Source organism: Physella acuta, unplaced genomic scaffold (genome assembly GCF_028476545.2).
Source record: "Physella acuta isolate Inbredline_101_S28 unplaced genomic scaffold, ASM2847654v3 ptg000053l, whole genome shotgun sequence".
NCBI lineage: Eukaryota > Metazoa > Mollusca > Gastropoda > Physidae > Physella > Physella acuta.
In genome coordinates, this window is record NW_026731573.1 from 112,545 (window position 1) to 129,748 (window position 17,204).

The 17,204-nt window shown below is 35.8% G+C and overlaps 1 protein-coding gene across 4 annotated transcripts in view; it reads left to right on the top strand.

Annotated features, from left to right (window-relative positions):
- Positions 1–148: 148 nt before the first annotated feature.
- The window catches only part of LOC131946685 (dystonin), a 35,466-nt gene continuing 18,410 nt past the window's right edge, over positions 149–17,204 (top strand). Inside the window, exons 1-2 of one of the 4 annotated variants that reach the window (XM_059307598.1) lie at positions 11,001–11,063; positions 11,212–11,602. In XM_059307598.1, the coding sequence (XP_059163581.1) occupies positions 11,327–11,602 (276 nt within the window). In that variant the 5' untranslated portion in view covers positions 11,001–11,063; positions 11,212–11,326. Of the gene's footprint in view, positions 235–5,768; positions 5,797–11,000; positions 11,064–11,211; positions 11,603–17,204 lie in introns of those variants that run through there. The other 3 variants (XM_059307628.1, XM_059307613.1, XM_059307605.1) reach the window with 3 other exon arrangements.

Consider the following 17,204-nt stretch of genomic DNA (forward strand, 5'->3'; position numbering starts at 1 on the left):
ATTATTTCTGTCAAACATTTTGCCATTCCATTATCTGTTCACGCTCCTTTCCCCCGAGTTGTTTTGGTATGTGTATTATTGTATTGCAACATACGCCTCTATTATACGTGAAGTACGCATCATATTTTAAGCGCAACAGGCCAAAGCAAGAAAACTGGGTCAAAGCACACCTTGATGACAGTTTGACAAACCGGTATTTCTGCGTTGGTTTGCATTTGCAAAGGTATAAACAAGGTATGTAACCGCCAACTATTGATTTCTTATTTACTTTTCCTAATGAAGTACTTTTATATTTTAAGGTAACACTCACTATAAATGATATTCAAAGAACTTTGAAGCAAAAGTTGTCTAATTTATTATACATTTATACATTATATTTATAAAAATTTCATATGAAATCATATTTTATTTTAAAGTTGGAATAGTAACGTCGAGCAGCAACACATTATTTTAACAGATAAAATCCTTCCTCGTCTAAACACTCACTCTCTCACACACACACATATGTATGTACGTATGTACGTGTAAAAGTATGTAAGTAGGTACGTAGTATGTATATGTGTCTGTGTCTATATGTGTCTGTGTTTGTTTGTGCGTATGTATGTATGTGTGGTTATACAAACACACACACATACTTGTGTATATAAAATATATTTATATAATAGCAAAACATACATAATGATGTGTATTATTGTCTACCTATAGGCCTACTCTTGATTCTCGCTACAAGGAAAATATTTTGCTTTTATAAAGTGAAGCATTTATTGTTGAACAGATTCAAATTTTTCATACTTTAATACAATGTGTAGCATTTGGTTGCTATCGCCTATTGAATTTAATACTAACAAACGAACATTTTATTTACTTTGCAAATATTTGATTCCTTTTAAGTAAGAAAAGTAAAGTTCCCTTTCAAACCTGACGGTCTACGGGGCAAGTGGAGTAGAGTTCACTTGTTCCTTTTATAGACTGTGTATCTATAACAAACACGAGCGATGTTACCCAACAGAAATAGATGTAAATTTGTAATAGAAAATATTGTAAGTTGCTTCTCTATTTCAATTTGTCTTTAAAACTACACGTTGAATGGACCAAGACGCCCATTGTTTAATACACACAGCTTGTCTAGATCTACATTGGTACTTGGTTTATCAACGAAAAGACCATGTTGCAATCAAAATTGCATTTGGCTTTAGGAATACCAAAGTCAGTTTTTACCATGGAGCAGCTGTTGACACATGCTCTATTATAGGAAAAAGAAAACGAGCTTCCAAACTTTGATACAATATGTGATCAATGTATTTACACTGTTTCAGTTTGTGCATTTCTTCGAATATTAGACAAAGAAACAATTTGGGCATTTGGGCATTATGATAGTTTAGGTATTATCCTACATCTACTTAAAAGATTCAAAGTAACAAAATACTTACTTAGGTATTTTAAGTGTTTATTTTTTTTATGAACAATTAAGCGTTAAAAATAAAGTTATCATTTTTATGTGTAAAGTTGTAGAGATTGTCTTTAAATAACTTGTGTCTGGTGGGGGGGGGGGGGTTGAATCAAGAGTGACGTAGCACACTTTTTAAATATTGAAAACGCGAGTTTATTTTTATTTATTTATAATTATCGATGTTTTTTTAATATTGTTTATTTATCTACAGTATATTTGAGAAAACTATGTGATATCACTCACTTAGTCTAAACTTAGTTTAAACTATCCCTTGCTTCTGTCGTTTACAAAATGATTTACTCTAAAAATTAGGTCGTCGCGCTTGACGGTGCGTGAAGACCGCAATCAATATTTCATTCCTGTGCCTATCCCCTAGCCAGAATGTCGGTATAGTTTTCATGAAGGTAGTTGGACGCAAACAAAACTTTGAAAAAAGTATATAAAAGTATGGTCACTGGAATCAGAAAGGGCTTTCTCTATGAATAACAACTTAGTTTACACGGCTGTTTCAGAGTATTTCAGCCCATTCTTGATTCTATTTGTTTTGTCCACTTAAATATAATATGGTCGTTAATCAACGTTTAGTTTCCAGATAAGCCGTACCCAAAAAATAATTTAAAAAAAAGTATATGTGTACATGCTATTGCGGTAGATCTAACCTTAGCCCTCGAGGTTGCGAGCCCACATTAAATTGAAAGTGTCAACAAGTGACCGGGTTTAGTTCTTCGCGATTGCACTTTTGGCGCAGAGTTTCTTCCAGGCATCTCTGAAGCCCCCCCCCCCCCCCCCTCCCCCCCCGAAATTTTTATACCGCCCCCCCCCCGAACGGAATGAAATTTATATAATTTATATAGAAAATATATACTTTTAACAGTGTCCGCCCCCCCCCCCCGAAGAAAGTTTACCGCCCCCCCCCCCCCCGAAAATTTTCAAGTGCCCCCCTTCCCCCCCGGAGAAAAAAAGTCTGGAAGAAAATAATTGCATATTTAAATTTCACAAAAATGGTTTCCCGTGTGACTTTCTGAATGCAATGTGCGATCAGATGCGTATTCAGGGATGGGTGTGTGTGTGGGGGGGGGGGGGGGGCAAAGTGGTCGGATGCCGTTTAGGCACTTGCCGGCGCCGCAGACGCTTCAAATTTTGAAGGCGCTCGCCTCGGGCGAATAGAACACGGAGGCAAACGCCGATTGACCGAAAAATCCACGACCAAGGGGGTCAAAACTGACCGCGACTGACCAGCGCTTTATATGAGAATGTATATCATGAGAATGTACATCAATCAACGGGGTCCGAAAAAACGTCATATCGGGGGGGGGGGGGGATTGATAAAGTGATCAGAGAAATGTTGTAATTTATGTGAAAAACAGATGGTCATGTCATTTTCAAAACGATTTTAGGGTACTTAAGCTCTGTACATCTGACTATTTTTTTTGCATGCACTTTTTATCGGTCGGACAAACTATAGGTCAGTCTGTACTCGCTCGAGAAGGGCTAAAAACTTACCGCGAGCAAAAATCTCCTTGAATGATCTAAAATCGAAAAACGTTTACCATGTATGAACCCTTTGTTAATTCCTGAGCTCCTACATCGACCCAGGGGATAACAAAAAAATTATCTACCTTCGGGGAAAAGTTCGGAAGGCCTTTATAACTGACTAGAGGCCATATTTTCTTATATAAAAGACACCATGTTTTTGTAAAACAACTGAATTAAAAGGCCGTAGAAATACCCACGGGGGTTACACAAAAATTGATGTTTTCTTCGGAAAAATCTGGATGAGATATAGATCTACATTTCTTCTTTAAATAAACATTGATAATTTTTGTGAAAATAAAGCTGGAGTGATCTCATCTAAACTCTCTCAAATGTTCTAATATAAACTAAAGGGAATGGCAACTCGGGATATAGTCATGTTTTTTTAGCAAAACTTTTAAATTCTTAAGTTTTTAAAAATAGAATTGAAAAAAGAATTGCGCGCCAAATGATCAGCAAAAAATGTATATAGTGCGTAACATTAGTACTTTATTAAGAAATTCTTGATTAATTTTCAAAGAATTAACTAATCATCCAATCAAGTAACATTTTATGTCACAATACACTTTCTCCAAGCCTTGACTTACTTGAAAAGTTTAAAATAACTCAGTCCGGTAGAAGTGTTCGAAATTTTGTTCGCTATTTTCCGACCGTGACGGACGAAAGACAAAGAAACAAATTAAGAATTAATTCATAAGCGCTTTTTAAAAGAAATCTGTAATAGCTTAAAGTACTAGATCTACTTCCAGTCACCGGAAAAAATTTGAGCGAACATAGAGATTTCGATCTTTTATGTATTTCTGAAATTTCTTACTGAAACAGTACGGGGTCGTCCATAAATGACGTCACACTCGTAGGGGGGAAGGGGGGTCCGTAATTTTGTGACGGTGTGTGAAGAGGGGAGGGGGGGGGGGGTTAGATGGTGTGACGTCACTTTTTTTTCATTATAAAAAAAGCAATGTTAGAAAACGAGTTTTAGCCGTTATTTCGCATTTTAGAGAACGGTTTTAATAAATCGTAATAGGGAATTGATCAAAATACTCTATGTTGACATAGTTCTGACAAGATTTTGGAAAAATATCGATGTTTTAAGAAACATTCAACAGCAATTTTTAGGGGGGTTGTAGACCGAGGTGTGATGTTATTTTAGGGGGGGGGGGAGGGTCTGGCTTTTTGTGACGACGTGTGACGGAGGGGAGGGGGAGGTAAAAATCGTCAAAAAGCGTGACGTCATTTATGGATGACCCCTACTCGAGATATACGCTTTTGAAAACCGAAAGTAGACTAAGTTCCACTTCCGGAAATCGCTGAGAAATTGATGCACAATTAAAAATGTAATATAATACTATTATATGAAATTTCGTCAACCTAGCTGTAACGGTACTCAAGTTATCTTGGTCTATGAGGCACACATCCACACAGACAAAAACGAAATAATAAAGGCTAGTTTTTCCGACTCGATGAAGCGTAAGACGCCGAGAATTTTATAAATTTGGATTAAGAGTTTTTGCTTGATTAAAATAAATCCTCTATACTCCGTATATGATAAAGTACTGAGGTGTAAAACGTTGAAAATTGCATGCGATTTTTGTGCACGCTTACAAAACTTCCTCTATACTCTATATAATACTATGTAACCTATACGAGAAAGTAAAAATAAACAAAGATGACGTCAACCTGGCTATGCGTAGGGAGGTAAATAGAATGTATTCTGTATTGATGGGTTAAAGAAATTAAAATGATAATTGCAATACATATTACGATACTTATCTCAATAAAGGTACGATTGTAGGTAAATGTTTTTTTTTTAAAACTAAACGAAGTTAGGCAGTATGCCTAGTGATTACCTAAAAGCTTTTTATTAAAACGTTTTAATGCATTTTTTTAGTTATAAAAGTGGCGCATTATTTGTACTTTAGTGCATAATTATATATATATATATATATATATATATATATATATATATATATATATATATATATATATATATATATATATATATATATATATATGGACCCCTTCTGCCAGTTGAGACAACGGAATTTGCGCCCGGAGATTAAGATGTTATATTCTCTAGAGCAAACAAAATCATTATAATACCATGATACCGGAAAAGTAAAATACATGGTATTAAGATAAGGGTTAAGGATATGGCTATAGTTAGTGTTAAATTTATTAGTGTTCGATTATGATTAGGGTAGGAAGTATGGTTAGGTTTAGGGATGTAATTCCGGTAACAGTTACTATTTCGATTAAAGTTCATGTTCATAGATCTATTTATACTTCCGTTAGTCAAAGTTTCATAAGTTAGAGGCATGGGACACTACTCATGGGATGCATCACAACGAAATAAAGCTAATTCTAACGATGAATTCTAATTTTTTCCAGTTTTATTTGTGGTTTCTCAAAGTATATGCAAAATTTAGCAAAGGGTGCATTATCTGGAATAAAAGAGACAAATTATCGTTCTTAAAATTAGTATATCATCAATGTAATAATTGACGGAGTGGGTGATACCCTTGGTTACCGCTTCCAGTGAAGCTACTGCCGTTAGTTTTACTTAATGTACATTGCTTTTTGTTTGTTTTGGTTTGTTGTTGTTTTTTTGGGGTTTTTTTTAGTAAGGGATATCTGCTCTTTCACCTCAAGGGCAAGCCTTAAGTGTCGCCTTTCTCCTCTTTACCAAGCATTTCGTTGTGTTCATAAGAAGAGACTTGTCCTGAACTCTTTAAAGATGGTGCTGACCAGCGCTCTCATTTTCTTCTACTTTCGGCCGTAATTTTCTGATGGACTGGGCCGACGATCTTGTAAAGGTAAGATTAAATTATATTTACAGATATTTTGTTTTTATCGTTAAAGGCGAAGGTCCTTTACTTTATTGGCGCAATAGTGGAGTATTCGACTAGCTCTTGGTTAGAACCCTAATGTTTAGTGAGGGAGTCAACTTAAGTAAATACTAGCAGCAGAGCGCCCACCCTGCGCCGTGCGCTGGTGGCGCGTAGCACGTCCCCTTAGTGTATGCTTAGCATTGGCGGACCCCATTTTTATTGTTTTTATTGGAAAACAAACTTTGAAACGAAAATCCTTGATTCACTTAATCTGAAGCAGAGTCCATCATAATTTTGATAATTAATAAATTATTAAACCAATCATAAAAAAAAAATAGCAATCATTTTCAGCCATTCGCGTGCTTTGAGATTTCCCATCTATCCACTTCCTGGGTGGGAACATAAAAACAAAACAAAAATCACAGTGACCTCATAGATTCTGTACCCATGCCGATATTATCTTGCCTTAGAACTCTCTATCGATTCGCGAAATATTTTGTATTATTTAGCATCACGAAGTAAAATATTGTGTTTTTTAAACTGTATGATAATTTTTTACATATTTCAGTGTTACTTAATTTTTTTTTAAAGTTATATTAATAAAGCTGTAGCCGAAAGCTAATAAAGCATTAAAACTCATTTATTGTGTTTTTGTAGCCCTCGATATTAAACATATTAGTGATTTTGCTCCGACTCTCACGGTCATAAAGCTCTATCCGAAAGCTGATAAGCATTACACTGTCCCCTATTAGAAGATACTCAACATAGTGGTGGAGGGGGGGGGGGGGGGGGGAAGACGGACTGCAGGGGCGTCGAATTTGGCAGGCTCCTGCCTTGGGGCAATAGGAACACGGGGGCCGGTGCCGGTTGACCGCAAAGTCCACGTAGAGAGGGTCAAAACTGACCTCGACTGACCGGCGCCTTTTTTTAAAGCTATATTACGAAAAAAAACTTTTGCCCAATGACCCCCTTGATATTTTTTTTTGAATTGGTAGAAACTCACCTTGGGGTGTCAGCAAAAACTCGCTATATCGGGGAAAATTTTGTAAAGTGGTCAAACTGAACAGTCGTAATTCCCTATATAATCTTTGTATTTTATGACTAAAAACAGGGCTATTTCAACACAAATTTTAGGGTAACTAAACCTCTGTACATCTGGCTAATTTTTTGGCATGCACCTCTATAGATGACTAGGCCGTATTGTTGGTCAGACTAACAGCCCTCGACGAGGGCTAAAAAATGATCGCAATTGAAATTATATATATATATATATATATATATATATATATATAATATATATATATATATATATATATATATATATATATATATATATATATATATATATATATATATATATATATGAAGAGTTGATTTTCAAAATGCAATATATCCAAAATTTGGGTTTCGAGAAAATCGCACTTTTCTCCTACACGAAGCCATTGTTCAATATGCTAAAACTGTTTGTCAATGTAGGTTCATAACCCTCATATACATAGGACTAGAATGGTTTTTGAAATGTACCTGCATAAAAAGATGCTTTTTTTTTGGTCCCAAAATTTGCGTTTCGTTGGCAAAATGAGGTATATCCAGCTTTTGTTAAGCTACAAAACGCAGTATATCCATTTTTTTTCTGAAAATACATCTGATGTCCAATATTTTAGTTTATTATTTTATTAAGACCCACTTATATTCCCAGTGTTATCATCTCACTACAATTGTACCATGTTTTTCTGGTACTTTAAAGTGTTTTTAGTGAGTAATTTCAGTTATTTGAACATTTTTCAAAAAATGATGCAAATCTCTAACGAGAGACTTTAATTTGAAGAGTACAGCTTGTCTTTAGGTTCATAACCTCATATAAATAGGACTAGAATGGTTTTTGAAATGTACCTGCATAAAAAGATGCTTTTTTTTTGTCCCAAAATTTGCGTTTCGTTGCAAAATGAGGTATATCCAGCTTTTGTTAAGCTACAAAATAGAAATAAAAATGAAAATTTTGCGCCGTGAAGATTAAAATTAAGTTTTCCTAATAGTAACTGAGTAGCTTTACAATATGGGCACGTTATCTCATTTTTTTCAAAAATGGCGCTTATCGCGTTTTGAAAATCAACTCTTCATATATATTATATATATATATATATATATATATATATATATATATATATATATATATATATATATATATATAATTTTTTACGGGGGGGGGGGGGGGGCTGGACACCATTTAGTGCCGCACCGGGTGACACCCGACCTCGCTACGCCAATGTATATATATATATACTATATTATATTTATATATATATATATATAATATATATATATATATATATATATATATATATATATATATATATATATATATATATATATGTATATATATATATGTATATATATATATGTGTATATATATATATATATATATGTGTAATATATATATATATATATATATACAGACAGACAGACAGACAGACAGACAGACAGACAGACACACAGACACACAGATAAGGAACTCTAAGTAAGAACCTGTGTGAAAATTCTGTAGAGATTGTAATTAAGCATGTAAGAAATCAAAGTAGGCCTATGCCTCTGGAAGAAATATGGAATAAGACAAATTAAATTGAGAAGTGTGAGTGGGTCTTTGTAGAAGGGTTTATTAGCTGCTGAGGAGACAAGTTAACTAGAGTTTGTGGGTTTGTGGCAAATCATGAAAATCGATTTTGACCCACTTCTAATGCGGCGATTTCGTTCAAACCTCCCAGATGCGTCCCGATTTGATGACGATTTAATTAGATGTTTAATTAGTCATAAAAATAAATTAAACGGTTTCGAAAACTAAGGGAGATAACACAATTAACTATTTCGATAGACTACTATTTTCAATTTCAGAACTGGAGATAGTTAGCTTGATGCTATCACCCTAACAGTCTGGTGAGCTGTGGTTTACGAGATATGTTTAAAATCGTAGAGCCGGTCGATCTAGTAAAGACTATTAGGGGCAGATAATAAAGTTTTTAAAATTTGAAACCAAGCAGAGGGTAAAGAGATTAAGATATAGCCTTCGTTTTATCAGCTTGCAAATTGTAGTCATGGACAACTGAGTTTCATGAGGTAGATAATCGCTTTTAGATATCGCAAGCTACTGATGGTGTTGTAAAGGAAATAGTTTTAGTCGTGTCGACTTCATAAATTAGGAATGCACTGAAAATAATAAAATAAAACTAATTTGTTTTTATTCTTCTTCTTCTTCGTTTTTAATTTTAGTGTTGGAAGGGATTCCCTCCAACACAATTAGGTATACCTGTCAACTGTTATGCGCCATTGAGTTTGTAACTCCGATTTCAGCCTGCTTTTCTTTTTGGATTTGCTTTCATAACCTTTGTCCAACCAAGAACTAAAAGGCAGCAGTTGTTTGACTTTGGAGTTATCTCTCCTAGAAGAGTTGCTGTCCCCAGCTATTGAGCCTCGTCTGCCTGAGGATTTGAACTCGAGACTACGCCGACCCTCTTTGTATTTAGTAAAGAAAGCTAATTATTTTTTTAAGGGCATTTAAAAGCTTTTTTGCTGATATTTTTTTTTTAAAATATTTGTTTTATATAGAGGAATAATAGTTCAAAGACTAGATGTGTGGTTACTCACATAAATGATTCTTACCTGGTTTGATAGCAAAATATTATAGGTTTGTGATACAAGTTGGTGTTTTGATCTGCATATAGTGTGAGAAGATCTTGATACAATTCTTCTCTGGTATTTAAACTACTGGTATCAAGCGTTCCTGATAATTATATTTTAAGTGATAACATTAGTTTGGCATGATACGCAGTGGCGTAACAAGAGGGCTGCTTCCCGAACGCCGACCCTTAAAGTAGCACGAAAAAAAATGCTTAAAAAAGCACGAGTTGAATACCTTTTCTAGAATTGAAGAAGCGACCCACGCTTTTATTTTAGTTCTTTAAATAACAGTTCATTATTATATATTGAATCCTTTTTAGAGCTTAAATACCTAAAAGCTTGTTATTTTTAAGCATTTTTACTTTCTCGTATTTACGAAGTATAAAGAAAGTCTTGTAATCGTGCAAAAAAAATTCCGAGATTTTTGCAAATCTCGACGTTTTACACCTCACTGATACGGAAAAACATAATCTTGCAATCTTGTCCGTATGTCTGTGTGTCTGTGTGTGTAAACACGATAACTTGAGTACCGTTACAGCTAGGTTGATCAAATTTTATATATATGTATTTTATGAAAATCGTAGATCCCTATCAACTTTTGAGCGATTTCCGATAGCCGGTAGTGGTACTTTTTCTACTTTGAATTTTTCAAAAGCCTATAACTTGAGTACTATCTCAGATAGATAAATGAAATTTCACATGTAAGTAAAAGATCTAATTCTCTACCTTCTATCAAATTTTGAGTAATTTCCGTTGACCGGAAGTACTAATTTACGCTATTTCCGATTTCTCAAAAAACGCATGTAAATTTATAAAGTACTAATAATATTCCGCACTATTATGCCCATTTTGTTTTGGCGTTCGCTGGGTGCGCAATTCTTTTTTCTATGAAATTCTATTTTGAAAAGTTTAAGTATTTAAAATGGATTAAAAACTTAACTATATCCTGAGTTCCCATCCCCTGTTGTTTTATATCAGAATATTCTAGGAAGTTTAGGGGAGATCACTCCCGGTTTATTATTTTCGTAAAAATGAGAAACAGTAACAAAAATTTTGGCAATTTATTTTAAAAGTTTATTACTAGATCTAGTTTATCCTAATTAGTATGAAAAGTATGTTCGTTATTGGGCGTGTTCCCGGTTACAGCTCTCTTGAGACCGTATGAATATATAAGCAGCTGTTCACTGACAGTTGAATGCTATCTGTATTGGGAGCTGCTAAATACTGCTAGCACAGTGGCGTAGGCAGGGGGGTTAGGGGGTGCAAATCGAAAGTTTAAGGGGAAGGGGGTGCAAATCGAAAGTTTGAAGGGGGGTGCGAATCGAAAGTTTGAGGGGTGGGGTGCAAATCGAAAGTTTGTCCCCGGGTAAAAATTGGAACCCCCCCCCCCTTGAGACGATCCTGGCTACGCCACTGTGCTAGCACCATAAAATGTTTTATTATGCCCACAAAGCTGCTACCTCTCGCCGATAGATAGCGCGGGCTTAGTATATCCTAATTTAACAATAGTTGTGTAGCTGACGCTGACTCTACTAGTTGTGTTAATAACGGCTACAACGTCCGGCAACATTTTATTCTTGGTATAAATATGTGTGTGTGTGTGTATATATATATATATATATATATATATATATATATATATATATATATATATATATTCCAACATAGTAAGTGTATGATTTCTTCGAGTATAATCTATCAATTCAAATATCATGTATTAATCTAAAGGCATTGAATATTGAAAAGATGTGAGAATTTGTGAGTAGACGAACTGTGCAGAGTTAATTTCTCTTAAATGTGGCATTGTCTTAATCTCAGTCGAAACTAAATAGAATATATAAACATGAATGTCACAACAATGAAAATGAATGTCAAAGGAGTAGTATTTGTTAATAAGAACCAAGTGAGACGTGATTTGAACAATTTGTCCGATATTTCAAGTCAAGGGTGTATAGGTGTTGTCCATCATGATACTGAACTTGATACTGAAAAACAAGAACGAAATTCTTGCCATTCTAACAAACCACTCCAATGGGTAAATAACTCAATGAATGAAACAGACGAAACACGTACAACCAAAGATGTTTCCAAAATTAAAAAACCAGTTCTCAACTTGGAGGTTAGTAAAAAGAAAAGTTCTGTCCCTTTTGTTGCTTTATTACTTATATGTTAGACCTTTCCATGTCAGTATCTTCCATTCTCATGTAAATTGGTTCAGGCTCTATGCGGAATTAGTAAGCAGAGTTCCTTCCTTCGAGGGGGGGGGGGGTGCTCAGAAATACTGTTAGTAAGCGGTTCAACGTCGTTCATTTGAGAGCAATGAAACTTTGGGGAGTTGAAGAGAATACTCAAGAGAAAGATTCTGCGGAAAAAAATTCAATTTCACGTGCAATTTGGCGCCCTGGGCTTTCCCGTAAGTGCTATGGCGCATACGTTCGTTTCAAATAGTGCAATAGACTGTATAAAATGGGGCATTATGGTCGTTCAATAAATTGAATCAGGCGTGTTCGCCGGGCCCTGGCAGGTTGTGATTTGATACCCTAGGTTATCCCGTTAGCGCTATGGTGCCTACGTTCGTTTTAAACTGCGAAAGACTATGCATAAGATGGAGTATTAGAGTCGTTCACTAATCATAATCAGGCACGTCCCTCGTCGCTCCGGCAGGGTGCGATTTGGCGCTATGGGTTATCTTGTGTGCACCATGGAGCCTACGTTAGTTTTAAGGAGCCAGGGGTCGTTCGCGGTGCTCCTGCTCCCGAGAGCACTCCTTTATGTCCTATATGACACCTGGGCGGTCACCGAAGTGTGTTCTAACTCATTACGATGAATGGTAAACGTACATTCAAGTGTAGTAAACCCTTGCCCTGATAAATATGATCCAAGCGCAGGCATTGTTTACATTTAAATAACTCAGTGTTGCAAAATAAGTTCAAGTCTAAGAATATAGAATTGGTAACGCAATGATGAATCCCTTTTTATATATTTCGGGCACGCTAGCTTATATATCTTCTCCCTATATATAAAGCAATGTATGTATATAAAGCAATGTATGTGTGTGTGTCTGTTTGTTTGTTTGTTTGTCTTTTATGCATTACTACTCTAGGGGAGGTTCCCAGCGAGTTTTATGGCGCCTACGTTCGTTTTAAACAGTGAAAAAGACTATGGATGAGATGGGGTACAGAGTTTCTTCCAGGTATCTCTTTGCAGAGCCCCCCCCCCCCCCCCACCCCAGAAGAAAGTCTACCGCCCCCCCCCCCCCCCGAACGATATGGAATTTATATAGTTAACACACTTTTACTAGTGTCCGACCCCCCCTCCCCGGAAAATGTTGACCGCCCCCCCCTCCCGAAAATATCAAGTGCCCCCCGGAGAAAAAAGTCTGGGAAGAAACACTGATAAGATATTGTAGTCGTTCACTAAATTGAATCAGGCGCGTCCACCGGCGCCCCGACAGGATGCGATTTGGCTCCCGGGCTATAATGTGAGCGTTATAGCACCTACGTGCAGAGTTTCTCAAATCTAATATATAAAGCTCAATTCTGTATGTAAAAATAAGTTTGTATGTCGTTGACATACTTCGATGGATTTAAGTGTTAGACTATCATTGTGCTCATAGTCTAAATTTATGAGTTAAAAAATTACTATTGAAAGTGTTGGGGAATAATTTTAATTTTTCAAACTGATAGTAATAATTGTCGGCATGTTCATTAAACACAATTTTTAAAAAAATAACAAAAATTCTAATTATGTCTGAAAATTATTTATATTTAGTCCTTTAGCACTTACTTCCCTTTGATAAATTAGGAAAACATAATTACTTCCCTTTATAAAACATTGCATTAGTGGAAAAGAATTTACTTTTTATTACTTTGTTTTGGTGTTGGGAAAAAAAATAATTACATAATAAGCGGGGATTGATCAAGTGCAAATGTTGTAGGTATTTTACGAATAAGCTTGGAGTATTATAATTGTTCATTTGGTTTGGTTTGGCACCTACGTTCGTTTAAGTGAGTGCAAAAGACTATGAATAAGTTGGGGTCCTATAGTCGATTATGAAGCTTAAACAGGCGATTCTGCCCCGGGCTAGACTGTGAGCACTTTGCGTTTATGTTCGCGTTAGTGTTTTCTTTGTGTTTAGGTTGGGTTTGCGTTAGTGGTAGCGTTTTGATTTGGTTCGTTTTTGTGTTTTTTTCTTTGGATTTGTGTTTGTATTTGTGTTTGTGGTTGGTTTTCCGTTTGGATTTGGTTTGTTTTCGTTTGCTTTTTCGTTTTTTTTTTCTTTGTGTTGGTATTGGTGTTTGTGGTTGTGGTTGGGTTTGTTGTTAGGTTTTTGTTTACGTTTGCTTTTTTGTTTGTTTTTTCTTTGTGTTTGTATTGGTGTTTGTGATTGTGGTTGGGTTTGTTGTTAGGTTTTTATTTTCGTTTGTATTTGTAATTGTGTTAGCGTTATGCTTGCGATTTGTTGTTTTGGTTGGTTGTGGTTTGGGTGGGCAATGCCGGGTTTATGATGATTACTAAACACACAGGTAATGGTCTTTAACAGAAAGGTTTTTCACAGAAGCCAGAGCAGGGCCTGGCCGGGACGGCTAGTTTTCAATATTTCCAAGACTTATTTTCTTCGCCAATTTTGCAGCTTTGATAAAAATGCCCCGAGATTATCATGGAAAGTGATAATATTCGTTCATTTTCCCTGAAGCTTCAGGTTAAGCTTATGTTGATGTTCGAATATATCTGCTAGGTATGATACTCTCTCCAACCACTCTATGTCGTTTTAAGTAAACCAAAAGGTCTTGTTTCCTTTGCACTTCCAAGAACAATTTGATTTCAGATTTCAATTCAAAAACACGATTCACAACGTTTTGTTTGACAGCCAGCGTACTGTAGTGTAGAAAAACAGAACCTTGTGATCTATATTAATGTCGTTGCTCAGTTTTCAAAGGCTCCAGATTTAATATATTTTAAGACTTTTACTAGCAATGGAGTCGGAAGCGTCTTGATGGCGAGGCCATACTGGTGAATCATGCAGTGTTTAGGGAGCTAAATCTTTTCTGTTTTGTGAAAGCCCGATTTTTACCTAAGCCTAGATGGCGCACCATCCGTACAAACCCCCACAGCGGTGTTATTCGTACCGATTTTAATCATCCTGTTTTTAAAAAAAAACGTATTTATTTTCTCCATGCTATCTTCACAAAGTAGCAACTCTTCTTTGCTATCATCTGAATGAATATAGACAAAGACCAGCAACAGCGAACACTAACTCACGTCTGTTGATTTATCAACTTGAAAAGCAAACAATGGTGAAAGCTTGATTTCATTTAAAATGTGTTATTTGACATCTACGGACATGTCTGCTATAAGTCGCTGAATAGTATTATTAGGCTGAGATATTTGTTGCATCTTTACTGCACTGGAATCCCCTAAAATTTGCCTTACTATCTTCTCCTATTGTGTTTTTTTTTTTTTTTGCTTGTCATTTTCTATCGTGACATCATTTGATGCTTGCACTAATGTTGTGTTTCCTTGGTGAAAACTTCCAGTTCAATTAAGTCTCTTACGTTTGCAACTAGCTTCACGCGGACGAAAGAACTCCTTATCTTTTTTGGTGTGTTCCGAATGACTCGTCTCAAATGACGTTTTAGTTTTGATGACTTCATAAACTCGTGACTAAGAACAACTTTGTACAGTACGCATGGCTTCTTGTCTATTCCATTTCCAGTGATGTTTGTATAGCCGAATTTCAAATATTCTAAATATTAATGTTTTGTTTCTCATTACTAAGGTTTAGTATACGAGTTGGCGACCCCCCAGAAAGCCCTTCGCGACCCCCATGGGGGTCGCTACCCCCAGGTTGAGAACCCGTGGTCTATATAAATAGGCCTTCTACTGTAGTGAAAAGCAAACATTGTAAAAGTAATAAATAACGGGGGTCAGGCTAGACGTTTTGTTTGCTTTACCCTTTCCGATAATCTCGACTAGCAATTTTTCAAGTAATAAAACGAATTGTAAAAAATGTTCTCTCTCCTCCCACCTCCTATCTTATATATATATTATATATATATATATATATATATATATATATATATATATATATATATATATATATATATATATATATATATATATATATATATATATAATATATATATATATACAGTCTGTAAATACCCGATGTGATAGTTCCATACTAATGAAAGCCATTAGTATCTTTAGCGTCGTGTAATTATTGAAAAATCTATCTGTAAAGAACCGTGTGTGTTTTTTAAGCAGCATATACCTGGCATTGCCCTGGTTTAGGAAATATATTACTTTTCCAATTAAATGTCTATATGCAAATATAGACGCATAACTCTAAACCTAACCCTAAACTTAACCCTAACCATCAACAACCACAAACAACTAAAAACTCAAACGCAAATACAAAGCAGTGGCGTAGCGAGGTCGGGTGTCACCCGGTGCGGCACTTAATGGTGTCACCCCCCCCCCCCCCCAGAGGCATAGAGACCCTTCCCAGGGACAAACTTTCAAATTTTCGATTTGCACCCCCCCCCCCCTCAAACTTTCGATTTGCACCCCCACCCTCAAACTTTCGATTTGCACCCCCCCTTCGAGTTTTCGATTTGCACCCCCCCCCCCCTCAAACTTTCGATTTGCACCTCCCCCTCGAGTTTTTCTCTATATATTTTGCTATTTTTTGCCTTGGTGTCACCCCCCTAAATGGTGTCACCCGGTGCGGTCCGCACCCCCCGCCCCCCCCCCCCTCGCTACGCCCCTGATACAAAGACATACGCGAACGTAGACAAACGCAAAAACACAAACGAAAAAACTAACACAAACAGAAAAGCAAGCACAAACGCAAACAAAAAAAGCAAACATCAAAATAAAAATGTTTATTTAATTGTTTATTTGTAATTCATATTTGTATTGGGTTCAAAGGGGCGTAATGGGAATGTTTTCAACCAAAATTGAAATATTTGTAAAGGGTAATACATGTACTTTAATTTTTTTTAAATTTAATTTACTTTTTTTTTACGTTATGTCAATTAAAGTTGAAAAATGAAAATTTAGTTATGTAATCATCCATTTATGATATTATTTCAAAAGAAAACACTTTAAGAATATTACACCATGGGGATCAATCCGAGTATTTTTACTATATTCATATGTTCCACGGGCTCGTCCGCTGTCCGTTGTCACACATACAGAGCCACAGCGCATGTAAGCTTTATATATTACTAGCCGTCCCGGCTGTGAAAACCTATCTCTAAAGAACCATGACTTGTGTGTTTATTAAGCAGTACATACCGGCATGAACGTTTGACAAAAAAAACACGTGACCCTAAATTTAAACTTAACACTAACCGCCATAGCGCTCACGGGAAGGGCCGGGGTGCCAAATACCATCCTGTCGGGGCGCCGGAGGACGCTCCTGATTCAAATTATTGAACGTCTATAATACCCCAGTTTGTCCGCAAACGGAAAGATAGAAGTAAACATTTAGATGACATTTAGGAGCGGCTGTTTTAAAAATAGTAATTAAAACAATAATTAGTAAACATTGCTTTCAGTGTATAAAATAAACAAAAGGCGGCATTTAAAATATCCTTTTTTTACATACCATATTGCACTTTATCAATCCATGCTAATTATAAAATTATATACTTTTTTTTCCAACATCAGAACAAACAAGTAAGTTTTTTTAAAGGGAAATATTATTTTTTGAT